At 35.1% G+C, this 23,154-nt stretch overlaps 1 protein-coding gene across 2 annotated transcripts in view; it reads right to left on the bottom strand.

Moving 5' to 3' along the window:
- Positions 1 to 23,154, bottom strand: part of LOC142330337 (carbonic anhydrase 1-like) — a 79,665-nt gene that overhangs the window by 14,843 nt on the left and 41,668 nt on the right. The window contains exons 3-4 of one of the 2 annotated variants that reach the window (XM_075375564.1): positions 9,287 to 9,404; positions 2,280 to 2,435 (exon numbers count right to left, since the gene is read on the bottom strand). In XM_075375564.1, coding sequence (XP_075231679.1) covers positions 2,280 to 2,435; positions 9,287 to 9,404 — 274 coding nt within the window. The remainder of the gene's footprint in view (positions 1 to 2,279; positions 2,436 to 9,286; positions 9,405 to 23,154) is intronic. The other variant, XM_075375565.1, reaches the window with a different exon arrangement.

Genomic DNA, 23,154 nt, shown 5'->3' with positions numbered 1-23,154 from the left:
AAAATATGTTAATATGGAGAATTTTAAAATGACCAGTGATTTCCTGCTATTTGAAGTTTGCTAATATAAATGGTTACATCAGGTTTATTGAGTTATTTCTCCAACCTGGTTATTCTTAATATCAACGTTTCCTGCTATTTTGAGTTATTTTAAAGTGAAAAACTTGCAAACTTTTTGGGGAGGAGAAATGAAAAAGTACCACACAGATCATGAAACATCAGACAGAGAGAGGTACGTTGCTGTAGGTCTAGCAGCTCCATAGATCGTAGCATTTTAACATTTACCAAGCAGAGTCTGATCTACATCCAGAAACTAAAATGGAGAAATTGTAAAAAGAGGTGGTTGGTCAGAAAGAGCAATAGATTAATATGGAAATTGCAATGTAAGAGAAAAGATCTCGCCCAGCAAAATTCTCAAGACCCCACAAACACCAAAATCTTTATGCCTATTCTTATTCTGGATAGCTTTTCTTCCAAAAATGAAAGAACCACCCAAGAACAGGTGCAGGGTTACAAAAATCCTCAGCCAACCTTGAAATTGTTTGAAATGTGGAAATATCTGATTCAACTTCAAACTACTCAGTCAGATACCTGTTAGAGGTAAATAAATATTATAATTTATTTGCTAAGAATCAACAAGTGAATTTCATCCACTTTTATACCTTCCTTCTGGAAATTCAATTTTTTCCCCTAAGTAATTTTGAAGGAAGGAAGAGAATTTAATCATATTATTCCTGCTACTTCCTATTTATGTTATAAGCTGTATAGTCACTTTTTTGTAAGTGATTAATCACGATTAATACATACATTTACCTTTAAATAAAGGGCATATACAATTTTTTTTTTTCAAGAAAATTATGTTATTATTTTTAAATATTACAATAGACTATAATTTTTAATTTTAAGTAACAAAATAGATTCTTCTGCAGTTATAGGAGGCAAAATGGATTCAAATTAAAGTGGTATATGTTTTTGTTTTATAAGTACTAAATTTGAAACAGTTACTAATAGAATTAGTTAATAATTATGTAAATCAACAGATTATTTAGACTAATCATGTGTTACATCGGTTCATAATTTTAGTACATTAATAATTTAAAAAAATATTGCCATAAAAGTTGCTACACTATCTGTTTATTATATTCTTGCCAAAATAATCCTTGTTACTGATAAATGCTAAATTTTTAATCTTATGAATTTTTTGAATTTTTGCTAAATTTTTAAGCCCTTGGTCCCTTGGTGGCTGTAAATCAAAATAATTCATTTCTTTTTCTAATAACTTTTTTAGAATAACAATGCTAAATTTTTGCCTTCTAGACATTTAATAAATGCAAGAATGAAGCATGGGAGATTCAATAAGGGCTTTTTGATCAGTTTGTGCCTCTTTTCATACCATAAATTGTAAATTGAAAAATCTTTTGTAGAAATAGCTTACAATGGGGAATGAGTTAGGCATGAAGTTTCCATTTCTCAGTTTTTGTCTCCTCTTCAATAGTTACTTAATTTAACCTTTGGGGATCTGTTTTACATTACTAAATAAACCCCATGACTATGAAAAATTCAGCTTTCTAGATATTGGAAAATGGAAGCATTAATGATGAGAGGTATTCAAAGAAATTTCTGTTTAAACACTGTATACAGATTGGTTTGCATTCTTTTTCATCCACTAGAAGTAGGTAAAAAAAACCCTAGAATTATCAATATTTATAAGGTTTCTTAATGTAGTAACATAAAATAAATGAAGACAACCTTCCTCCACAACTAAATTAATGTGATCTTAACCTAATTCATTGAGCTCACTTTCAATTAAAATTTTAAGAATGATCCTTACTAAACTACCTATATCTAACGTTGCTAATTCAAGTAAGTTATGCAACAAGAAAATTTATGGTAACTTTGAAATAGAAGCAAATAGTTTTAATTACATATGATAGTTAAAAGGATGTTTCATAAACAAATATCAAAGAGACATGTAAAAATTTACTCAATTCCAAACAAATCAGGCTACTTTGTTTCTGTGTTTAAACAATAAATCAAAACTATTTCAACACTGACGTGAAAAACTTAAGAATGCAATTTTAATTTTCGGGAAAACTGTCGGGCCAGTTGCAATTGCAGTCAATTATTTCCTTCCACTAGAGAATATTTATAACTGGTCTGTAACGAAGCAATTTTTGTAGTGTTACAGTTTAATTCTTAATTTATAAAATATTTAACTCAAATATTAATTTATTTAATATTTATTTCAAATAAAATTAATATTTTAAGTTAACCAATTACCTCCATATCCAGAGTTTTCAATGACTGATAGTAAGATTTTATCGTTCAAGGCTGTAAACTTGAGTGGTTTTAAATGTAAATACTCAGCATTTTCAGTTATAATATCAACAGGAGACTGCAAATGTTCCTTTAAAAGTGAAAAATCCCAAGGAAAATCTGGAAAATATGCATTATTTTTAAAAAAATTTGTATTATCAACACTACTACTAACAGTAAGAGACCGGGAAGTACGGGTGCAGATCGTACTCGTGGATTCACGATTAGATGTACTGACGAGACGGGATTTCAATGGAGGTAACGAATGATTTTTATTCAGATTCACTTCAAATTTTACATTCATGCCGAGTCTAATTTTGCTTTTAGAAATTTAAGGTATTCTGCAGATTCATTACCGATTGTTGTTAGGCGTAAAGCCAAACATCTTTAAAATACTTACTACGAATTGGGTTATAAGTGGTCTCCATGGAAACCACGTAAGTGTTTCCACAATAAAGACACGATGACGTTATTTCTTAAATTATTACGAAGATACGGACATTTATGTAACTTATTAACTTATTTTGTAGACTACTTAACTTATTTTATAGAACAATTGAATCAATAAAAATTGATTGTCTTGTTTTAAAATGTGAATAAGGAATTGAGTAAAATTTTTATCCAAAGTTTGTGAATGTTTTTGACAACTAATTACTTTGTTTTAAGTATAGTGGCTCGTGAGATCATAATTATAGGCAACAGCCGAGTAGGACCGTAATTTGGTAGTTGTTATTCAAACCAGTCATAAAGCCAGACCACAATAGATTTTAATATTACAAATTTCTATGAAAACTGTCATTTTCTCTGATATGAAATGTTACCAACTTAAAAGGTTATTAAAATCTATTACAATACAGTTTATATTAAACTTTTATGGATTGACTGGGAGAGCTGACTGCTGTGATCATTTTGGATGTTGTACTGTGTTTGAATTGGGGTTTGAAAGTTAATTGTTTTTATATTGTAGTCTTTAAGTATATGTAAATGTAAATTGCATTTGTTTTTTAGAATGATATTTAAATTTGTGTTTTTGTTGTTTCTAAAAATTCGCAATAAATGATACACACTATATATTTGAGCAACTCAAAGCACATAAAAACAGAATTCCCCAATGTACAAACACAATTTAACTCTTACACTCTTTCAAGACATTGTAAATAAAAATTATATTTTCAGAACCCAATTCAAACACCAGTGCCTCATTCAGTACCACTAAAGTCAACACTCCCAACAGCAGTCTCTAAAGATGCTTAAACATGAAGCAAAATCTAGCTCACATGGTTCTTTAACTGCAATCTTAAAATAAATTGTATTGTAAGTGGTTTTAATTTTTTTTTTTTAATTCACTGCATCATGAAAATCAAAATTCAGATTTCTATATATTGCACATAACATAACAATTATATAGATTACATAGGGCTAGATATTCTTCTTGTGGAAGTATGACGCTTACTTTTATGAGGTACTCCTGTTTTAACTGAAAGTGTCTAGCTTGCTAACCTGATCAAGCAACAAGTGGAAACTAGTTGAACTGATTCCCACACAATGTAATCACTCATGAAGATCCACAGTGCATCAACTATGCAACATCCACGCTTATCAAAAAAGCCAAAAACCTTCAAGGACTACCAAATCAACAGAATTTTGATTTGGAACATTAAATATCTGTTCACTAATGGAAACTGGAAACCAATGCTTATTAGCTCTTGAACTAGCAAAGGCAAAAACAATATCTACTCCCTGTAGAAGACAATTCCTGGAAAGAATGAAACAAAAATAGGAGATTTTGTATTACTGAATTCAGGAACAGTCACAATAATCAATATTTACACACAAGATCTCTGTATGATTTTGCTGGACACCATTAGCAAAGTATACAAAAAAGACATAATTACAGTAACTGAAGATTTTAGGTTCAGCATTGGTCAATTATATTGGAGTGGACAACTTCAGGAATTCGCAAGCACAAAGGGCCTGAAAATCATGAACTCTGTGTTTAAACGTAAGAGGATCCACAAATTTACACTTTGTGGTAATACTAGAAAATATTGTTAGATCACTAGATCAAATACTGTGAACTGAAAAATATAAAAGAGTGTTCAGTAATATTAGAGCTTACAGAGGCTTTGAATTTCCTGCTGCTGACTATTATTTAGTAATAAAAAAATCTGAATCTGATAACCAAAAGGAGGCATAAAAAGGAATGAGTCAAGAGCAAGAAAATGGAATACACCTTGTTTGCAGATGAAAATGTGAAGAAAGATTTTAACTAGTTCTTAGAAAAATTCACACATCATTGTAATTCAAATCAGTCACATGAACAACAGATGCTGAAGTACACCATACTTGTAGCAGCCAGAAAACACCTTGGATATGTGAAATACAAAAGTAAACCATGGATTTCAGATGAAACTTTAGATCTTATTAATTAAAAGAAATCCCTCAGACGTCAGGTGGTCAACAGTTGCACAGGAATAATAAGGCAAGACCAACAGAAATTAAAAGAAATAAAACGAAAACATATACTGCTGGAAAAAAAGTAGACATCCTGCAAAGCTGGCAAGAAAAAGTGGTGGGAAGAAAAGTTAAAAATGATTGATTCAACACTTAATGCTAATAACCAGAGAATAGTGTTGTTATGAAATTAGGAAAACATACCAATGGTGGTACAGACCAGTTAGTCAAGTAAAAAAATAGTTCTGGAAAGTTGGTACCAAACAAAACAGCACAATAAGAATCATTTTCAAATACTTATAAGTGCTGTGAATGGGAAAGTTGCACTGAAATTACGAAAAAGACATTCTTCAGGGAACTTTGGCCATTTCATTTTGAATAACTTACAAAATGCTATACAAAAATTAAATAATAACAAACCATTTTCAGAACTGCTAAAGAACAGCATAACTACAGTAAAGCCTTGCACACTAAATCTTTTCAACATCATTTGGAGTACTGAAACAAAGAATAGAAAACTGGAATAATAATACCAGTATTCAAAAATTGGACCCAACTGACTGTAAGAACTACAGAGGTATATTCCTTTGCCTTTTGTTAGTAAACTATTCGTCTCATCCCTACTCACAACAATTGGTAGCTTTCATTAGAGTTCTTGGTATGATACAAAACAGCTTCAGACCTGCTTGGTCAACAATTGACAATATTTTCGCTGTTTGACAAGTTATTGAAAAAACTGTCCAATATAATCAAGAATGCATGATGACATTCAATGATTTCAAGCAAGTATTTGATTCACTTTCAAGAGAAAACTTGTGGTCATGTTTGCAACACTATGGTGTCCAGGATAAGATCAGATGACTGATTAAAAATTTATAAATGAATCAAGTGGGAAAGTGAGAATATAAACTAAAAGTACAGAAATATTTGAAATAACACGGGTATTAGGCAAGGATGCACATTGTCACCAATGCTTTTTAACACAGCCTTAGACCTTGTGGTAAAATGAATAAACAATGCATGCTTTCGAGATGTAGAATTAGGTTGAATTAGGTTTTACAGTGAAAAGGCAGGAATATGCAGATGATGTTGTCATTTTTGCAAAAGATGAAGCATCTGTTGTTACAACCAAGAAAGAAACTAATCCTCTTGGTTTGAGAATTAATGCAGTGGAAACTGTGGTTATGGTGATGAAAAAAAATCAAGTAAAAAATTTCCTGACAAATTTTAATGTAAAATCAATACTTTCAGTGTAATCAAAGGTACATTTGTTTTAACAGTGTGCACTTCTCAGTGTGCTGTTAATGGTGTAATATTAATGGATGACGATTTAAATTTTTTCCATTTATCAGCCAAATAAAGATTAATTTAATAAATTATCTGCTGCTTATTATGAAAAAACTATGGACAAAAAAAGGGAACCTTTTTAAGTAAACAGGTACTCTTTTTTTTTTATTTCTTTAAAATTCAGAGGGTATTTGCAGAGAAATTATAAATATAAACTAACCAATGCTCGCTAGTCAAGGTTAGGGAGCATAGGTTAAGTTTTGTTAGATTACATTTTACAAGCAATAATGCTTATATTGGACCTCTCTTGGGTACGATTTGAAGACCCATGTTTGAATAAAATTGATGAGTAGAAATAAAAAAATATAAAAGACTAATCCAAGATTTATTGTTAATATGGAAAATTGGTCCTTTTTCAATAAAAATGTTATATGGTTATTGTTATATAAATGTAAAAATGCGTATTTTTATTAAAAAATTAAAAATAAAGTGATACCCCGTTCACTGAAAAAGGATCAAAAAAGTGACTCTGCTGTTTATATCACACTAATACTAAAAAAAGTAAGTTATTCATCCATTGAAACCATTAAAGAAAGGGAAATTGACTTTAAGTCAGTTATTTAGCACTAGTATTTATTGGTTATCTTATAACAGAAAAGAGAGGGGATCATTTGAATATTCTGCAGCAACATAAAAAAACCTGAACATGACTTTTGAGTTTGATTTAAGAGTAAATATTAATAGTTTTAAGAAGGGTTTAATATCATTTGATTAAAGACATTTTTATTTGCCAAATACAGAATGCTCTGTTAATAACATTAACATTAGGTTTAGATAAAATTATAGTTTTGAAGAACACATAACAGTTGTAGTTTAAGTAGATAAGATTAAATCAGATATTTCAGAAAACTGTTAAGGAAAAAAGAAGGCACAAGAATCTGTGAAAAATAAAAATAAAAGCAGGATAAGGGCCTAAAACTTATCAAGTAAAGTTTTTTTATATCACGAACCATTGGTCCATGGGCGGGAAAAATGGGGTTTTGAAAACAATAAAAAAATCATACCTCCCTTAATAGGCACAGCATCGAATCTGTTTAAAGTGGTCATTAGTCCTCTAAACATTACCTACACAACTTTTGTCTAAACAACTTTGTATTATGACCAACCCTTACAACAAGGGATGACCAAAATATTACTGGAATTATAAGGAGGTGGGGCTTGTCATAAGCACGTGAAACCTTTTTCATACATGCAACCATTGTCATATTAAGTAAATTTGAAATTTTTCTTAACTTTAATTTTTATCCCCTATTTAGCACCAGTGAAATCTACCTCTGCCTTCTGGCATGCCAAAAGGGATTTTAATTCTGTTTCATGATGCAGAACATTTCTGAACTGTTTAGAAAACCCAGGATTGATTCTACTTAAAAAACTTGAAAAATTCTACTTAAAAAGTGATAAGTAATATTGTCGTTTAGGGTTAAGCCTCAACTGTTCACTAAAACTGGTTTCTATTTCAATTATTTAATTCATAACAGATGTCTGGACTTTTTTATAAGGAGCAATGATGAAAAAATGTTTAGTATCATAATTTGTAGAACCCAGGACTTACCAGAAGAAAGATAAGACTCTATTTATTATTCTGCAACAGATGCCAGTAGAATGATTATGTTCAACTGAACTATACAGTTTCAATCTTTATTTTGTTCTTTTTTTTGTAGTTGTCTTACAGTAATAATTTTCTAATATAAATCTTAAATTTTATCAAAGACAAGTGGTTAATATTTTTGATTTTTTTTTTGTTCCAAATTCAAAATTTTTCCAGGATACAAATCTTTCAAGGATTGTTATTTCTTGAAAATAGCTCTAAATTTTAACTAAACTATATTAAAGAACTATGCCTACATCATTTACAGTTGGTGGTATATATGGTAAAATTTGTGAAGCCCTTTCCTTTTGTTAAAACCATTTTTATTTTATGTTATTATAAATATTTGTTTTTAAAAGAAAGTTTAATTATTGTAATTTATAATTAATAAAAATCTTGATTTTTTTTTAGTAATCTCTATTTCTGTTTGTATTGCATGTTTCCCTCTTGTTGGCTTCTTCCCTAAATACGAATAGTACACAGAGAATTTGCACCCATTGTTTTTTACATTTGAAGATTTATGGAAATCAGTTTAATAATCTTCAGTTAATCTTTTGGTATTTCTTTTATATTATCTGATAAACAATTCAGCCACTATTATGGATTTTAAAGCAACCACCCTTTTGCCATATTAGGAAACAGTATGCATGAACAGCCCACAGACATAGTTGCCAACTAATTAAGCCCTTGTAAAAAAGTAGCTATCCCCATCATTGTTGAAGGTACCATATAGAGTCAGGATGCAGCTGACCAAATCTCCTTGATTTAAAAAGAATGAAATGTAAAGAAAATGGAGTGGAGAGAAGGGCTCAATAAACCTGCATAGTTATTGTTTTCTGATGAAGGTAGTTTACCATTTTTACAAATTATAATGTTTTCACTGATTAGATTTTTCAGTGTTCTAGGATCTAATTGTTAAGACTCAGGTTTCATTTTCTCCTTTTTTATTTGTAAAAATAAAAATTTTCACATTTTTTTTTACTCTTTATAAATATTCACTCTTTCTTTTATAAATTCTCATTTTTTTGTTACCCTTATTAAATTAATTTGTCTAATGCTCTACTGTCAGTCAGCCTTGTTCCATCCTTCAAAGACTCAACATGTGTTATTACGAATGTATAATTAATTAATACAATAATGTTATATATATGAATTACAAATTCAAAGAAAATAATAAAACTAATTTATATTGTAAATGAAATAAAGACTTTTATTTATTTGAATGAACCAGCAAATAATAAAATATTACCTCGGTTAAACCAAACTTAGGTATTGAACCTAGGCGGCATATTATTCAACACTAATTTCTAAAGATGTTTCAGGAGAACACAACAACCATCAGATTATAAGGATTCAATTTACTAATCTACTGAGACACGCCGGTTTCTTTTTCAAGGAGTTTACTGCATTTTGCAAGAAGTTACTGCATTTTTTAGCATATAGTTCATATTTTTTAGCATGCATGCTGCGGTGTTTGTGTTCACATATGAAAAAGTTTGTCTAAATATTGTTATATCATTTATATCACTAACTGTTTAAAATTTATTTTTAAAAAATAAAAATGTTATAAATAATAAATTACCTGTTCTGTGACAACCATCAAGAAAGTGTTTATTATCCGAATGACTACTACAATTGCCTTTACGAAAACCACTTACATAACATGATGACACAGCCAACAACAAAAATATTTGAATTTCCTGAAAATTAGTTTAAAAAATAAAGTTATGAAGAATAATTTTATAAAGTTTAAATAATCTATATATATAAGTAACAATTATTTTTTTCTACTTCATTTTACTAGATTTGAATTTGCATATTCCCAGTATACTTAGGTAATTACTGGGTAATATACTTAGGCTTAGGTAAATATACTTAGGTTTAATATACTTAGGCTAGGTAATTACTTAGGCTATATACTTAGGTAATATACTTAGGTAATTACAGATCAGTTAACTTTAGCACCTGGTATTATGAACTACATAGCTACACATGTAACAAAAATTTCTTAACAGTGTATTTTAGTAATAAAAATAAATATGTTGGCCGTGAAATAATTAGGTATAGGAAGTTCATTATCAAAAGGCTAAAATTAATGATTAAAATATAAAAAGTATTATTATAAACAATGAATGGTTTATATTGCAAATAGCATGATGTACTTTATTCCTTTATTCTGAGGTTATGAGCTTTTACAACAGACTATTCTTGAGATACTGCCATTGGACAAAATACAATACCAATACCAGTATCAAATATGTTCAGTATGGTAACTTTTTAATACATTAAACATGTTTAAACTATTAACAACTCGCTTTCAAATTACTTGGATATTGTTTTCATCGATAATTATGCAGGTCCCCTTCATTAGTAAAACAAAACAGAAATTGCAGTTTATTTTATTTCAAAATACGTAATGTCAATATTGAAGACCAAAATTTGAGACTCCAGAATGGATTTATTCAATACACAGGAATACACCGGAAACTTTTGAGCAGGTTAGACTGTCTTTCAGAAGAAGGGTAGAGACTCGTGTGGTTTCTAATGGTGGTCAGTTTCAAAATCTTCTCTGACTGATTTTTAAACAATCATAATAATTACTATTTTTTAAAAATAAAAGTAAATTATCTTGAAATGTTACTTTGAAAAAAAATTGATGAATTTTCTCAGGTAATATTTTTCTTTTATCCTGAAAAAAATGATTACATACTTTGAAGCTAATAAAATAAATAGTATTAACAAAATTAATAATATGTCAAAATAATTAATAATGGTGTTCACTTACTATACAAAATATTTAATTTTTTAGTTATTAAAATATAATCGTTTTTTTTCTTTCAGATTAAAATTAAACAAAAACAAGGCTCATTTTAGAAAAATGCACCCTCCAAGAAAGGATAAAAATAGTCACATTTTACTATTGAGGAGTGTCTCTGAAACACAATTAAATTTTTGAAAGTTTTATAAAACTAGAAAATCACCTGCCGCCATTCACGCAGTGATTTTTAAATTTGAACAGACTGGATCAGTGGGAGATACCAGAAGAAGATCAGGAAAACCAAGACCTTCCAGAAATAATGAAAATATTGATCTGTAAGGAGCAGTGTATCGGAGGATGCTACAATGTCAACACGAAAACGTTCCACTCATTTGGGTATTAATCGAACATCACTGCTCAGAAAATTGCACAAGGATTTAAAAATGTTTCCTTACAAAATCCAGTTAGCCCATAAAATGAACTCTAACGATTACGCATTACGCCTGGAATACTGCCGGCAATTTATCAACACTGACGATTCCTTTTTACTTAATTTGCGGATGAATGACGAAACCCATTTTCACCTTAGTGGCTACGTCAACAAAGTACTTTTTTTAGTGGGGGGGGGGAGGTTTACTACCAATCCACATGTTTCACATGAATGTCTTTTCAGCTTCAAAAAGTTACGGTGTGGTGTACTATTTCTCAACAAAAATCATCGGGCCGAATGTTTTTTTGAGAAAATGGTGTTTCGCGGGCTGTGAATAGCGATAGATATCGGCAAAAGCAATATAAATATCGGCAAAAGAGCAATTTTTATTCCAGATCTTGGAGATGACCGTCGAAGAAGCCTCGTTTCAGCAAGATGGAGCCACTACTCACACCAGCAGAGCCGCAATGTAGTTCCTTAGGTCAAAATTAGGAAAAAAATAATTTCGAGAAATTTAGATTTTAATTGGCCTTCAAGGTTTTTTATGTTTTCAATTTTTTTTTATGTATTCAAAGTATTAGAATGTCGGAGGTTGAACATGAGAAGGAATGGCGAAGTCCTACCTTCAGCATCCCATGTTCTTACATTTAACCGGCCTACTTTGCCGGAGAAGATAAGAGCGGGCACACATCGGTTGGATGTGCGGGCATTTGTCCCGCAACCAATGCGATGCTATAAATGCCAACGCTTTGGACACACCGCTGTTAGGTGTGAGAGGCCGCAAATATGCGTATGCGGTGATGAAGTTCATGAAGGAGAGCCGTGTAAGGAGCCTCCTACCTGTATAAACTGCAGAGGACAGCATTCCTGTAGATCCAGGAACTGTCCTGTATACAAAGACGAAGTAGCTGTGCAGGAAGTAAAAACCCTGCAAAAGGTCAGCTACTTTGAAGCAAAGAAGATCGTAAACGCCCGCAGACCTAGAGCAACATGATGAGAGTGCAATCATCAACAAACTCGCACCTACCTTACCTGGCTTAATTGAGAGGATAATTGAAAATAAAATGAAGCCTCTTAGCACTAAAGAACCTGTTAAACCAAGAATAATTGTACAGCTTCCTGAAGACACATCACCAAAACAGAAGGTCGCTCCAGTACAGAAGAAAACGGACACCAAACCTGAAATCCAAGTCCGTCTTAGTGAGATTTTAGTTGATGAAAAGAAAGTGACAGCTACAGAGTCTGTTATGGAGGCTCCCAAGCCTCCTGTAACTGAAGTGGCCTCTAAGCCTCAGAGGCCACAAAAAATTTCACAGGGGGAACGAGTGTCCCCCCTTCCACAGGCGGTGACCGGTGCGACCCCCGTGTCTGGGGTCGGCCAAGTTGCCGCCCCACAATCGGCGCCTGTAACCGGTGCCGATCCATGCCCGTCGTCGTCGGCGGCTTCGGTGGTCTCCGATTCGGAGACTGGAAGCTTTACGGGCGACGACGTTCTCCACGAACACGATGCTGTTCGTAAGATGGAGAAAAAAAGAAAAAAAGGATGGCCGAAGGGAAAACCTAGGCTATAATATAATTTAAAATCAGCGAGTCGATAGTACAATGGAACATCAATGGATGTTTTTCAAACATCCATGAGCTCCAACGCTTGGTACATGATGTAGACCCGATTTGTATATGTCTGCAAGAAACGCATTTCCGCCGAAATGAAAATTTTAAATTAAGAGGATTCAATACATTCCGGTGAGATCAACCGCCAAATGTAAGAGTTAGAGGTGGAGTAGCCATATTAACATCAACTAGAGCTACCACTGAAGCGGTTGTTCTAAACGCAAACCTACAAGCGGTCGCCGTTAGAATGAAGCGTCCGCTCCAGGTCACTGTCTGCAGCATATACTTGCCGTATTTTGATTGGAATAAGGATGACATAGCAAGACTAATTTCCGAGCTTCCCCCACCTGTTTTACTGGTGGTGACTTTAATGCTCATAATTCTCTTTGGGGATCAGATCGAGTAGATCCCCGTGGAAGAGAACTGGAAAGGTTCTTGATGAATTCAGAACTTATTATTTTAAACGACGGATCAGGAACCTTTTTCAATGCCAGAGATGGATCGACGTCCTGTATAGATCTTGCACTTATAAGCGGATCGATAGCACCGAGGTACAGCTTCCATGTCATAGACGATTTGCATGGAAGCGATCATTTCCCGGTGCAAATTGTAACTGATATTACAAGAAAAACGTATCCCATCTCTAAAAGATGGTTATTTGATAAGGCAGACTGGACGAGCTTCACAGCTAGAACGATACTCCCAGAAACAACTGAAGTAATCGGGGATGATGTCGACGCCATAACAAATGCAATACTTGAGTCGGCATCGAGATATATTCCCAAAACATCTGGGAAACTTACGAAGAAACCCGTTCCATGGTGGAACGATGAAATAAGTGAAGCTATAAAAAGAAAGAAAAGGGCGTATAACGCCTTTAAGAAGCGTCTTAGCATAGAAAATCTTGTTGCCTTTAAGAAATACAGGGCGTATGCAAAACGTCTTATGATAGACTCAAAGAAACGATCCTGGCAGCAATACGTGTCATCCATCGACAAAACTACTACTGCAGCAGATGTTTGGAAGAAAGTGAAGGCGATTTGTGGGCGTAATGATTTTGCTCCCATAACTAGCCTTCAAGATGAAGATGAAATAAAAGACACTCCATATGAAATTGCAGAGCTGTTATCCAATCACTTCGAAAAGGCCAGCAGAACGGCCAGCTACGAAGAAGATTTTCGTACTAAAAAATAACAACTTAGTCTACTAAACTTCAGAACTGAGTATAATTACTCATATAATGTACCATTTAAAATGGAAGAATTTGCGAAAGCGTTGGAAAAATCAGGTAACACAGCTGCTGGTCCGGATGAAATCCATTATAATATGATCAGGCAGCTGAATACCACTGCAAAGCGTAGATTATTAGAACTTTATAATAAAATATGGCGGGATGAAATGTACCCGCAGCAGTGGAAAAAAGCTCATGTTGTTCCAATACCAAAGAAAAAAAAAATTTAACAGACCCCAATAGCTATCGTCCTATTTCCTTGACGTGCGCTATGGGAAAAATATTTGAAAAAATGTTTAATAATCGACTCGTCTGGGTTTTGGAAAAAGAAAACCTGATATCAGCGTATCAAGCAGGTTTTCGGCAATACCATTCTACCACTGATCAAATGATCAGCTTAGAGGACGTTATATATAACAGCTTCATTACAAGGAAACATTGTGTTGGAGTCTTCTTTGATCTTCAGAAGGCTTTCGATATGACCTGGCGTCATGGTATAATGCTCCAGATACATGAATGGGGCGTTCGTGGCAACCTGCCAGTCTTACTGAGCAACTATATGAATGACCGTACTTTCCAAGTACGAGTCAATAGCGAATATTCATCTGTAAGAAATTTGGAAAATGGCATACCACAAGGTTCGCCGTTGAGCGGTACCTTGTTTACCATTGCCATTAATAAATTGATATTAGCCATTCCAGTAGAAATCAGCAAAAGCGTCTATGTTGATGATCTGGCAATTGTGTATGGCAGCAACAAGACTGCTATGGTGAGGACAAATTGCAACGAGCAATCAATGCTCTAAATGAAGTTGCAAGGAATAACGGTTTCCAATTCTCACCAGAAAAAACGTGCTGTGTACACTTTTGTAGGAAGAGAATTCCTCATCAAAGTCCTGCGTTGACAATTGATGATAATCCAATACAATATAAAGACAATGTAAGATATTTAGGACTAGTATTGGATAAATCCCTTACATGGGGATTACATATACAGGACTTGAGTGATAGATGCAAAAGAGCCCTAAACATTATAAAATGTCTATCGAACTTAAATTGGGGCTCAGACAAAGAGACATTATTGAGATTGTATAAAGCATTGGTTCAATCTAAACTAGACTACGGATGTATCGTATATTCATCCGCTAGAAAGTCGCATTTAAAAAAGTTAGACGTAGTTCATAATAGCGGAATAAGATATGCAACTGGTGCTTTCCGCACAAGTCCGGCGGCTAGTCTGATGTCTGAAGCCGGAATAATGCCACTACATTATAGAAGAGAGATCCTTTTACTAAGATACGCAGCAAATATATGGGCTTATCCAATTCGGAACAAGAACATTAAGGATGTCCCTAATTGCAAACATCCTGTCCATTTTATACGTTCTAAAACAACGAGGACAGCGATGTGTATTTGTATGGACTCCGGGGCATGCTGGTATTACAGGTAATGAAATCGCAGACGAAGCTGCCAGAAAGGCAACAGTCTGCGATGATTTGGATGCATTTCCTGTAAGAGTGGCAGATGTTAAAAACCGTCTAACAAACATAGTAAAAAACAAGTGGAATGCTGAATGGAGGAGTTTAAATACAAAATTAAACTCAGTAAAAACTTCTCCTTATAAATGGAAAAGCGACTTTAAGTTGACTCGCCGTGAACAAGTAGCGGTGACCACACTTAGAATCGGTCACACGCGATTAACAAATTTATATTTGTTAACCGGCGAAGTGAGACCAATGTGCGGTGTTTGTAATAAAACACTGACAATCAAGCATCTAATAGTAGAGTGTACCATATATGAGGACCTCAGAAAGAGGTTCCGTTTTAGAAATAATATTACTGCTGATCTGGATAATGGAAATGAAGAAAATATAGTTGCATTTTTACACGCCAGTTGACTTCTTAAAAGTCTATAAAATGAAAGTTTAAAGCTGTGATAAAAGAATCTCTAAGCGGTAGTTTTATATATATATATATATAAAGAAAGAAATGGTATTGATAAGTTGAAATTTTAATGTCATGGTCTTTTGAGAACCTTATCTCAAATTTTAATATCGGGGCCCTTTACACCCCGTAAGTGTTTGTGATTGTCCTTGTCTTTTATGTCTTAATGTTTATCGTGAAGTTTGTGTTTTTAAATGAAATGTAAGGGCCCTTTACACCCTTACATATGACGATCCTGATGGAGATAATAATTTCTTTTAAAGAATGTGACGAGGGCTAATGACCTTAGCAGTCGATGCCCATAAAAATTTTTAAAAAAATTAAATAAATAATGGACAGAAAGAAAACGAAGAGGAAATCGACATTTTTTCATAGTCATTTTTTGTTCATTTTGACGCGTGTAATCCGAAAATATATAGCCAGTCCATCATTTTAAGTATTCTCTGTATATATTATAAAATTAAAAAATTAAATTTTATATTTACCTCTGCTTTATTATTCTACATAAAGCAAAACGTACGCTGTTATATAAATTATTTCATATATAGAAATAGAAAAACTTTTTTCAAAGAATAATAAAATCTAAAATTACACATGTAATTAGAATGTTAAACCCAATGTTCATTAGTAGATATTGAACAGTTAATTAGTAAACAAAAATACATTCATAAAAAAAAAAATTAAAGTAAAGAGAAAAAAATTAGTTAAACAAGAAATTGATAACGAAAAAATTATTCTTATAAAACACTAGAAAAAGAATACTTTTACTATATTTGTAAAATAAAAATAAAAATTCTGATATGGACACTACATTACTTCCTTGTACGCCTATTAAATTTCATATACACATTTTTTGCTGCACTTCATTAAACTTATTTCATTTGAAAGTGAAATACGATCCCCCAATTCTTTAATAAAGTGGACAGTTACATAATTGCTAAAATATTAGTTTTTATTAAAATCAAATATTAATTCAACAATTTTACCTGAAATATTAGGATAGAGTAAAAGTCCCTTTGTTACTCGTTAAATAAATGTAAGTCTATATTACTCGTTAAGCAATCTATCTTATTCAGTATAAAGCACCTAAGATTAGTGTAACTAACACTGGGAAGACACGGGCTTCGGGACACAGATTTGAACCATATTGCGTGTGTGAATGAAAACATCACAAAATCTACCTCGCAATATTGAATTATACTCAAGAAAAATGGCCCTAAAAATTTCCTTAGCATTTTATATTATATAATTTTGTTTCACATCGCACAAGTAGATATGTGATGTAAGCGAGAACGTCTCGGATCCGTAACCATGCACCGATCGGTTCGAATCAGAGTTCATATACAAATATGTTTTTTGACCTTTTTTTTTTTTAATTTAATTATATTGATTTATTAATAACTGTTAAGCTCTGATTGTAAAATTTTTTGAATTAAAATGAAAACTACATAAAATTTTATTTCACTAATAACTTCTGATCCTTTTTTCATATTTTTTTTTATTGCTATTATTGAATTATTATTTATTGTTAACAAATGTTTTACAATCAGTGGTTAATAATTATTAATAAATCAATACATTTAAATTTAGAGAAAAAAACTGTATGTAGTAAATGAAGTCGGATTCGAATCGATGTGCCTGCCCCTTGTAGATCAAAATATTTCATTAATTAAACTTTTATTTGACTGTAACTTAGAACCAATGAAACTTATTACCACTTATGATGTATCGTTGAAAACCTCTCAATGAGGCTTATTAGTGCAAGAAAAAGTCCAAAAAACAAATGTTTCAAAATTGAAACCCTCTGTATATACATTATGGCCCAGTAGATTGTAATCAAAAGGGGAGGTGCACAACTAGACGTTACAGCAGTCCTAAATACAAAATTTCAACATTCTACGGCTAGTCGTTTTTGAATTATACGAGATACATACGTTCGTACTGACATCACGCCGAAACCAATCAAAATCGATTCAGGGATGGGCAAAATGGATGGATATTTGCGTTGAAATCTGAAAACCGAAATTTTTCACGATTACAATACTTCGTAAAAGGAAGAAAAAACCGTTAATTAAAAATCATATGGTATTCCAAGTTTTGTTTATTAATATTTTAGTATTTACTAATTTCACTGATATATAAAAGTTTGTCCCAAAGCAAGTTGAAGTGGTTTCTATAAGTATTTTTTAAATTCAAAAATGTTAACAGAATTTTTCTGTCACTCTTAGTTTTCAAGTTACCCTGATCAATGTTATATACGTTATAGAAATTATGCGATTATGCTAATAAAAAAATTGTATTGATTAAGCATTTTAAAGTGATTAGTTTGTTATGAAAAAAGATCTGCAATGGAATACTACAGTTAGTTGGATGATACATCCACTGATGTGTTAGATAGATGATACAACCAACTGATGGATGATACAATTCTAAAATGTGTCAGAAAACAGCTTTCTTATAGACTCGATCATCATTATTTCTGAAAGTGATATCACAAGCAACATTTCTTTTGATTATAGTGTCTAAGTTACTGATTCAAGCCATATCCAGTCTTTGTTCAGTATTCACGTTGACATATGTACATCTTTCATGTATATGTGCTGATTTAATATAGTTCAATGTAAACATTTCTCAGTTATGATGTATTCTAAATTTACTTCATGTTTTGAATTTAAGACATGTAGTGAATATTTTTTGTACTGTCTGTATATTGTGTGATTTTTCTAAATGCCTAGAAATTGTGTAAACTCCCTGAACAGCTTTTGATAAGTTTATGATGAGGTAACATTTAAATTTCAGAAACATAGTGTTACTCAAATTTTCGAACCTGGATACCACTGATATAGTAGTTTTACTCCTTTCATCAAAAAATGTTGTGAGCTTTATTCTGGCTGAAAGTTGGTAACCAAGACAAACATTGGGCCCCTCATATTTGTTGTGCTACTTGTGTCAGACTCCTTACAAGCTGGTCAAAGGGTTCTCGGCACACGAGCTTTGCTGTTCCAATTATTTTTTGGCTGGAACCAAAAATCATGCTACCGACTGTTACTTTTATCTGACTAATAGCGCGGCTATTACTTCAGTATCAAAGTACACTATTTCGTACCCTAATTTACCATCTGTCATGAAGCCTATGGCTCACAATGAAGAACTCCCTGTGCCTAAACCGCCAGAAAATATCATACTTAGCAATGATCAACAACAAAAAAATTTGGCAGAGGATAATGATGCTGTAAGGGTTGATCCAAACTATGAAGCTTTGTGTTCATCTGATGAACCACATTTACTAACACAAAGGGACCTTAATGACCTTGTACGAGATCTCTATTATCAAAAAAGGAGGCAGAATTTTTAGGCTCCTGATTAAAAGGTTGGAAGTTCCTCCACCACAAAACAGAAGTATGTATTTTTAGAAATAGGCATAATGACTTCCAAAATTTCTCTGTATTTAATATAGACTTGATTTTTGTAATAATGTTTTGTCTGTAATGGAATCGTTTGGTCATGAGTACAAAACAGAGGTGGCATTTGTTTATTGATTCGTCTAAAGCTAGTCTGAAAGCCATGCTTCTGCACATTGAGAATGAGTTTCAATCAGTGCCACCAGCTTACGATAAGGATCTGAAAGAAACTTATGTGAATATGAAACTTCTGCTAGATAAAATAAAGTATCAAGAATTTCAGAGGATTATCTTGGTGACTTGAAAGTAATTGTTCTGATGCTAGGTCTTCAACTTGGTTTTACCAAATTATGTTGTTTTCTTTGCAAGTGGGATAGCAGAGACCGAAAAAATCATTATGTACAGAAAGAATGGTTAAACTGAACAGCATTAACTCCAGGAAAGAATAATGTTAATGCATAACTTGTTGATCCCAAAAAAGTTTATTTACCTCCCTCCATATAAAACTGGGACTTATGAAAAACTTCGTGAAAGTAATGGATTGAAGTGGGCTTGGATTCACTTAATTAAAAAATAAGTTTCCAAAGATCAGTGAAGCAAAACTCAAAGAAGGAATCTTTTAGAACCTCAAATTAGAGACTTACTTTAAGATGACAACTTTGATAGTACATTAAATGAAGTAGAGAAAGCTATATGAAAGTTTTTTAAGAGCATTTGTTAGTTTTTATTTGCTATGGTTTTTCTTAGGAAACCATAAATCCAAAAATTACAAAGAAATAGTGGATGATCTTTTAAAATCTTATAAAATCATGGTATGCAACATGTCACTGTAAATTCACTTCTTCAATTCGCACTTGGATTTCTTCTCACCAAAAATAGGAGCAGTCAGCAATGAAAACGGTGAACGGTTCCATCAGGATATTTCAGATATGAAAAAGTGGTACCAGGCCAAGTGGAATCCGAGCACACTAACTGAATATAACTGGACCTAAAGAGAGATGTTCATGACACAAAATATCGTAGAAAATCAAAGATTACTACTTTTTAGGTAAGATTATATTATACTAAGAATGCATATTAAATACTAATGTTGTAAAATCGAAATAAGGATGATTCCTTCCTTGGCTTCTGAAGTGAAAGGACGTGATTTATAGTGTGTCTGTGTGCAGTGCTACTAGGAACCGGCTTCTGCAGTACTTTATACCTGGATCGACTGGTTACCTGACCGACCATGTAGAGGAGTGCTGTTAGGACACCCGCTGGGCCGCACCTGCCTGTATAGCAGGCTATTGTCTACATTCAGATAAGACTATAATAGATTTTATTTCTAACTATTGTATTATGTGAATTGAACTTTACTAAGTCGTAAATAATACATTTAATAGCCTATTCAAATTTTGTATAGGTCTATTGTTAAACTATATAGAATAATTTAATTTTAAATTATTCTATATACAAGGAAAGACTAACTTTCCATTGTTATTATTTCTTGTATATTTTGTTATTTCAGGAAGTGTAGTTCTAAGAAGTGCTAGTTTTAATTTTTAATTTCTTTATTTTTTTTTTGGTGTTTTATTTTTTCTCCTTCATGGAAGGAAAAATAAGGCCTCCTCCACCCCGTTCTCCCACCCCGGAACTATCCGACGGTGGAGAGGAAAGCGGGTCTGGCGCTAGGAAGCGCCAGAAACGCCGGAACTCCGCGCCTCCTATGGAGGCGGAGCCCGTAGCGGGCTGCAGCAAGGCTGCAGCAGCCGCCAACCCGCAGGCTGATGATGGGGCCCCATCACAGCCTGCTACCGTCAGGCGGGAGAAAATCCCGCCAATTATGCTGGACTGCCCTAAGGAGTGGCCAGCATTAGCGCGCGACATTAAGTCGCGTATCGGGGGACGCCTGGTGGCAAAAAGCACCGGGCTTTCCATCAGGCTGCAGCTGGGCAGCGAGGCAGATTACCGGGCGGTGCAGAGTTTCCTGCACTCCAAGGGAATCGCCTTCCACTCCTTCCAGCTCCCAAAGGATCGGGAGCTGAAGGTGGTTATACGGGGGATCCCCTATGGGGCTGCCCCGGAGGAAATAAGGGAGGAACTGACCTCCCTTGGCTATGAGGTAGTTTCAGCTAAGAAGCTCCTCACGAGGGACGGTCGGGAAACCCCGACCTGCCTTGTGGCCCTTAAAAGGACCCCTTCGGCCCGTACCATCTACGACCTTGGCAGTCTTTTTTACTGCAAGGTCGCAGTGACTGCATTTGTGTCACGAGGGGGGCCGCCCCAGTGCCACAGATGCCAGAAATTTGGACACTCGTCCAATTACTGCCAGAGGGCCCAGCAATGTGTCAAGTGTGGTGGGGACCACGACACTGCCACATGCGTTAAGCCGCGTGAGGAACCAGCCTCATGCGTTAATTGCAAGGGGCCTCACCCGGCCAATTACCGGGGCTGCCCTTATTATAAGGAGCAGGTCAACAGGGTCAAGGGTATTAAAAAGCCCGCGACTTTAGACGGCCGCAGCTGGGCCCGTGTTGCCGGTGGGGGAATATCAGCCCCCAAACCGGAGGTGCCGGCACCTGTGGCCAAGGCGGTGGTGAAAAAAGGGGAGGTACCCTCCCCAACACCCGCCAAGCCAAAACCGGCGGCGACCACCAAGAAGGTGGTAAAACAAAAGGCGGCGACAAAGCCGGCCCCGGCGAAGAAGGCCAAGCCTTCCTCGACGGGAAAGGCAAAGCCTGCTCCGGCTGGGAAGGCCAAGCAGGCTGTTAAAAACACCGCGGCCCCTGTGGCCCCGCGCCCCACCAAAAGGGCGGCCGCGCCAAAAGGCACCCCCAGCGGCAATCCGAAACCGGCTACCCCGTTGGAGACCACTGGCAGGGACTTCCTGTCGCAGATGACAGTGAAGGATATCCTGCCAGATATCATGATGGTTTTGCCACGCCTGCTCCAGGCAAAATCTCTGAAGGACTGTATTCAGTCCTTAATAGAGTGCCTCATGACTGTACTGTCCAGGTATGGTTAGGCCCACCCTCAGACTCTTGCAGTGGAACGCCAACTCAGTAGTAGGCCGGAAGGAGGAACTATGCCGTCTGGCCGAGGATCTACTGATAGACGTGATACTGTTGTCTGAGACGTGCTTGAACCCAAACAAGCAACTGACCCTTCGGAACTATTTTACATATAGGACGGATAGGCCAGTTCGACCCGGATCTCACTCCTCTGGAGGAACTGCGGTTTTAGTCCACAGACGCCACATGCATACGCGCGTTGTTCTTCATACAAACGTGATGGAGCAAACGTGTGTGCATGTGGAGCATCTGGGCACGGTGTATCGGCTGGTTTCGGCTTATAGCAAGCCGAACGACGCGGTAACCGGCGCAGATCTGGATGCCGTGCTGGAAAATTGGGATGGGCCCATGATACTCATGGGCGACCTCAATGCCAAACACGTGTCATGGAACAGCAATCTGACAAATCCAAATGGCAGATTGCTGTACGAAAGGGCGAGAGCCCGCCGCTTGGTCGTCGTAGGCCCTGAGGTGCCCACGTTCGTGCATCGCTCAGGCAGATCTAGGCCTGACGTGCTGGATATCGCAGTCATGAAGGGGGGTACCCTCCCATTCATGATTGAAACGATAGAAGACCTCAGCTCGGACCATTCCCCTGTCCTGTTGGAACTAGGTCAGGCAGGGGGTGGCCGAGATCCCCCGCCTATGCCCCGAAGGTCAGTTAACTGGAAAAGGTTCTACGAAACCCTCCAGCGGGAGTACAGGCCGGTAAATCCTGAGCTCCTGAACACCCCGGAGGAAATCGACGACACTGTCGGGCGCGTCACGTCGTCAATGACCGAGGCCCTGGCAGGCAGCTCATCGGCCAAGACTCGAGCAGTTGTTCGAAACGACCTCCCTCCTCATATCTCTGAAGCCATAACGGAGAAACGACGATTGAGGAGGAGATATCGAATCACCCTGTCCCCCGCTGATAAGCGGGCCTTTTATAATCAAACGGACAGGGTAAAACAACTGCTAAAAAGCCATCGAGAGGATTCGTGGAACGAATACCTCGCCTCGGTCTCTGACGACATCTCCTCG

The sequence above is a fragment of the Lycorma delicatula genome, chromosome 9 (assembly GCF_047948215.1).
Source record: "Lycorma delicatula isolate Av1 chromosome 9, ASM4794821v1, whole genome shotgun sequence".
Lineage (NCBI taxonomy): Eukaryota > Metazoa > Arthropoda > Insecta > Hemiptera > Fulgoridae > Lycorma > Lycorma delicatula.
The sequence above is the reverse complement of the archived record's forward strand: the minus strand, read 5'-3'. Positions and strand labels throughout refer to the sequence as shown.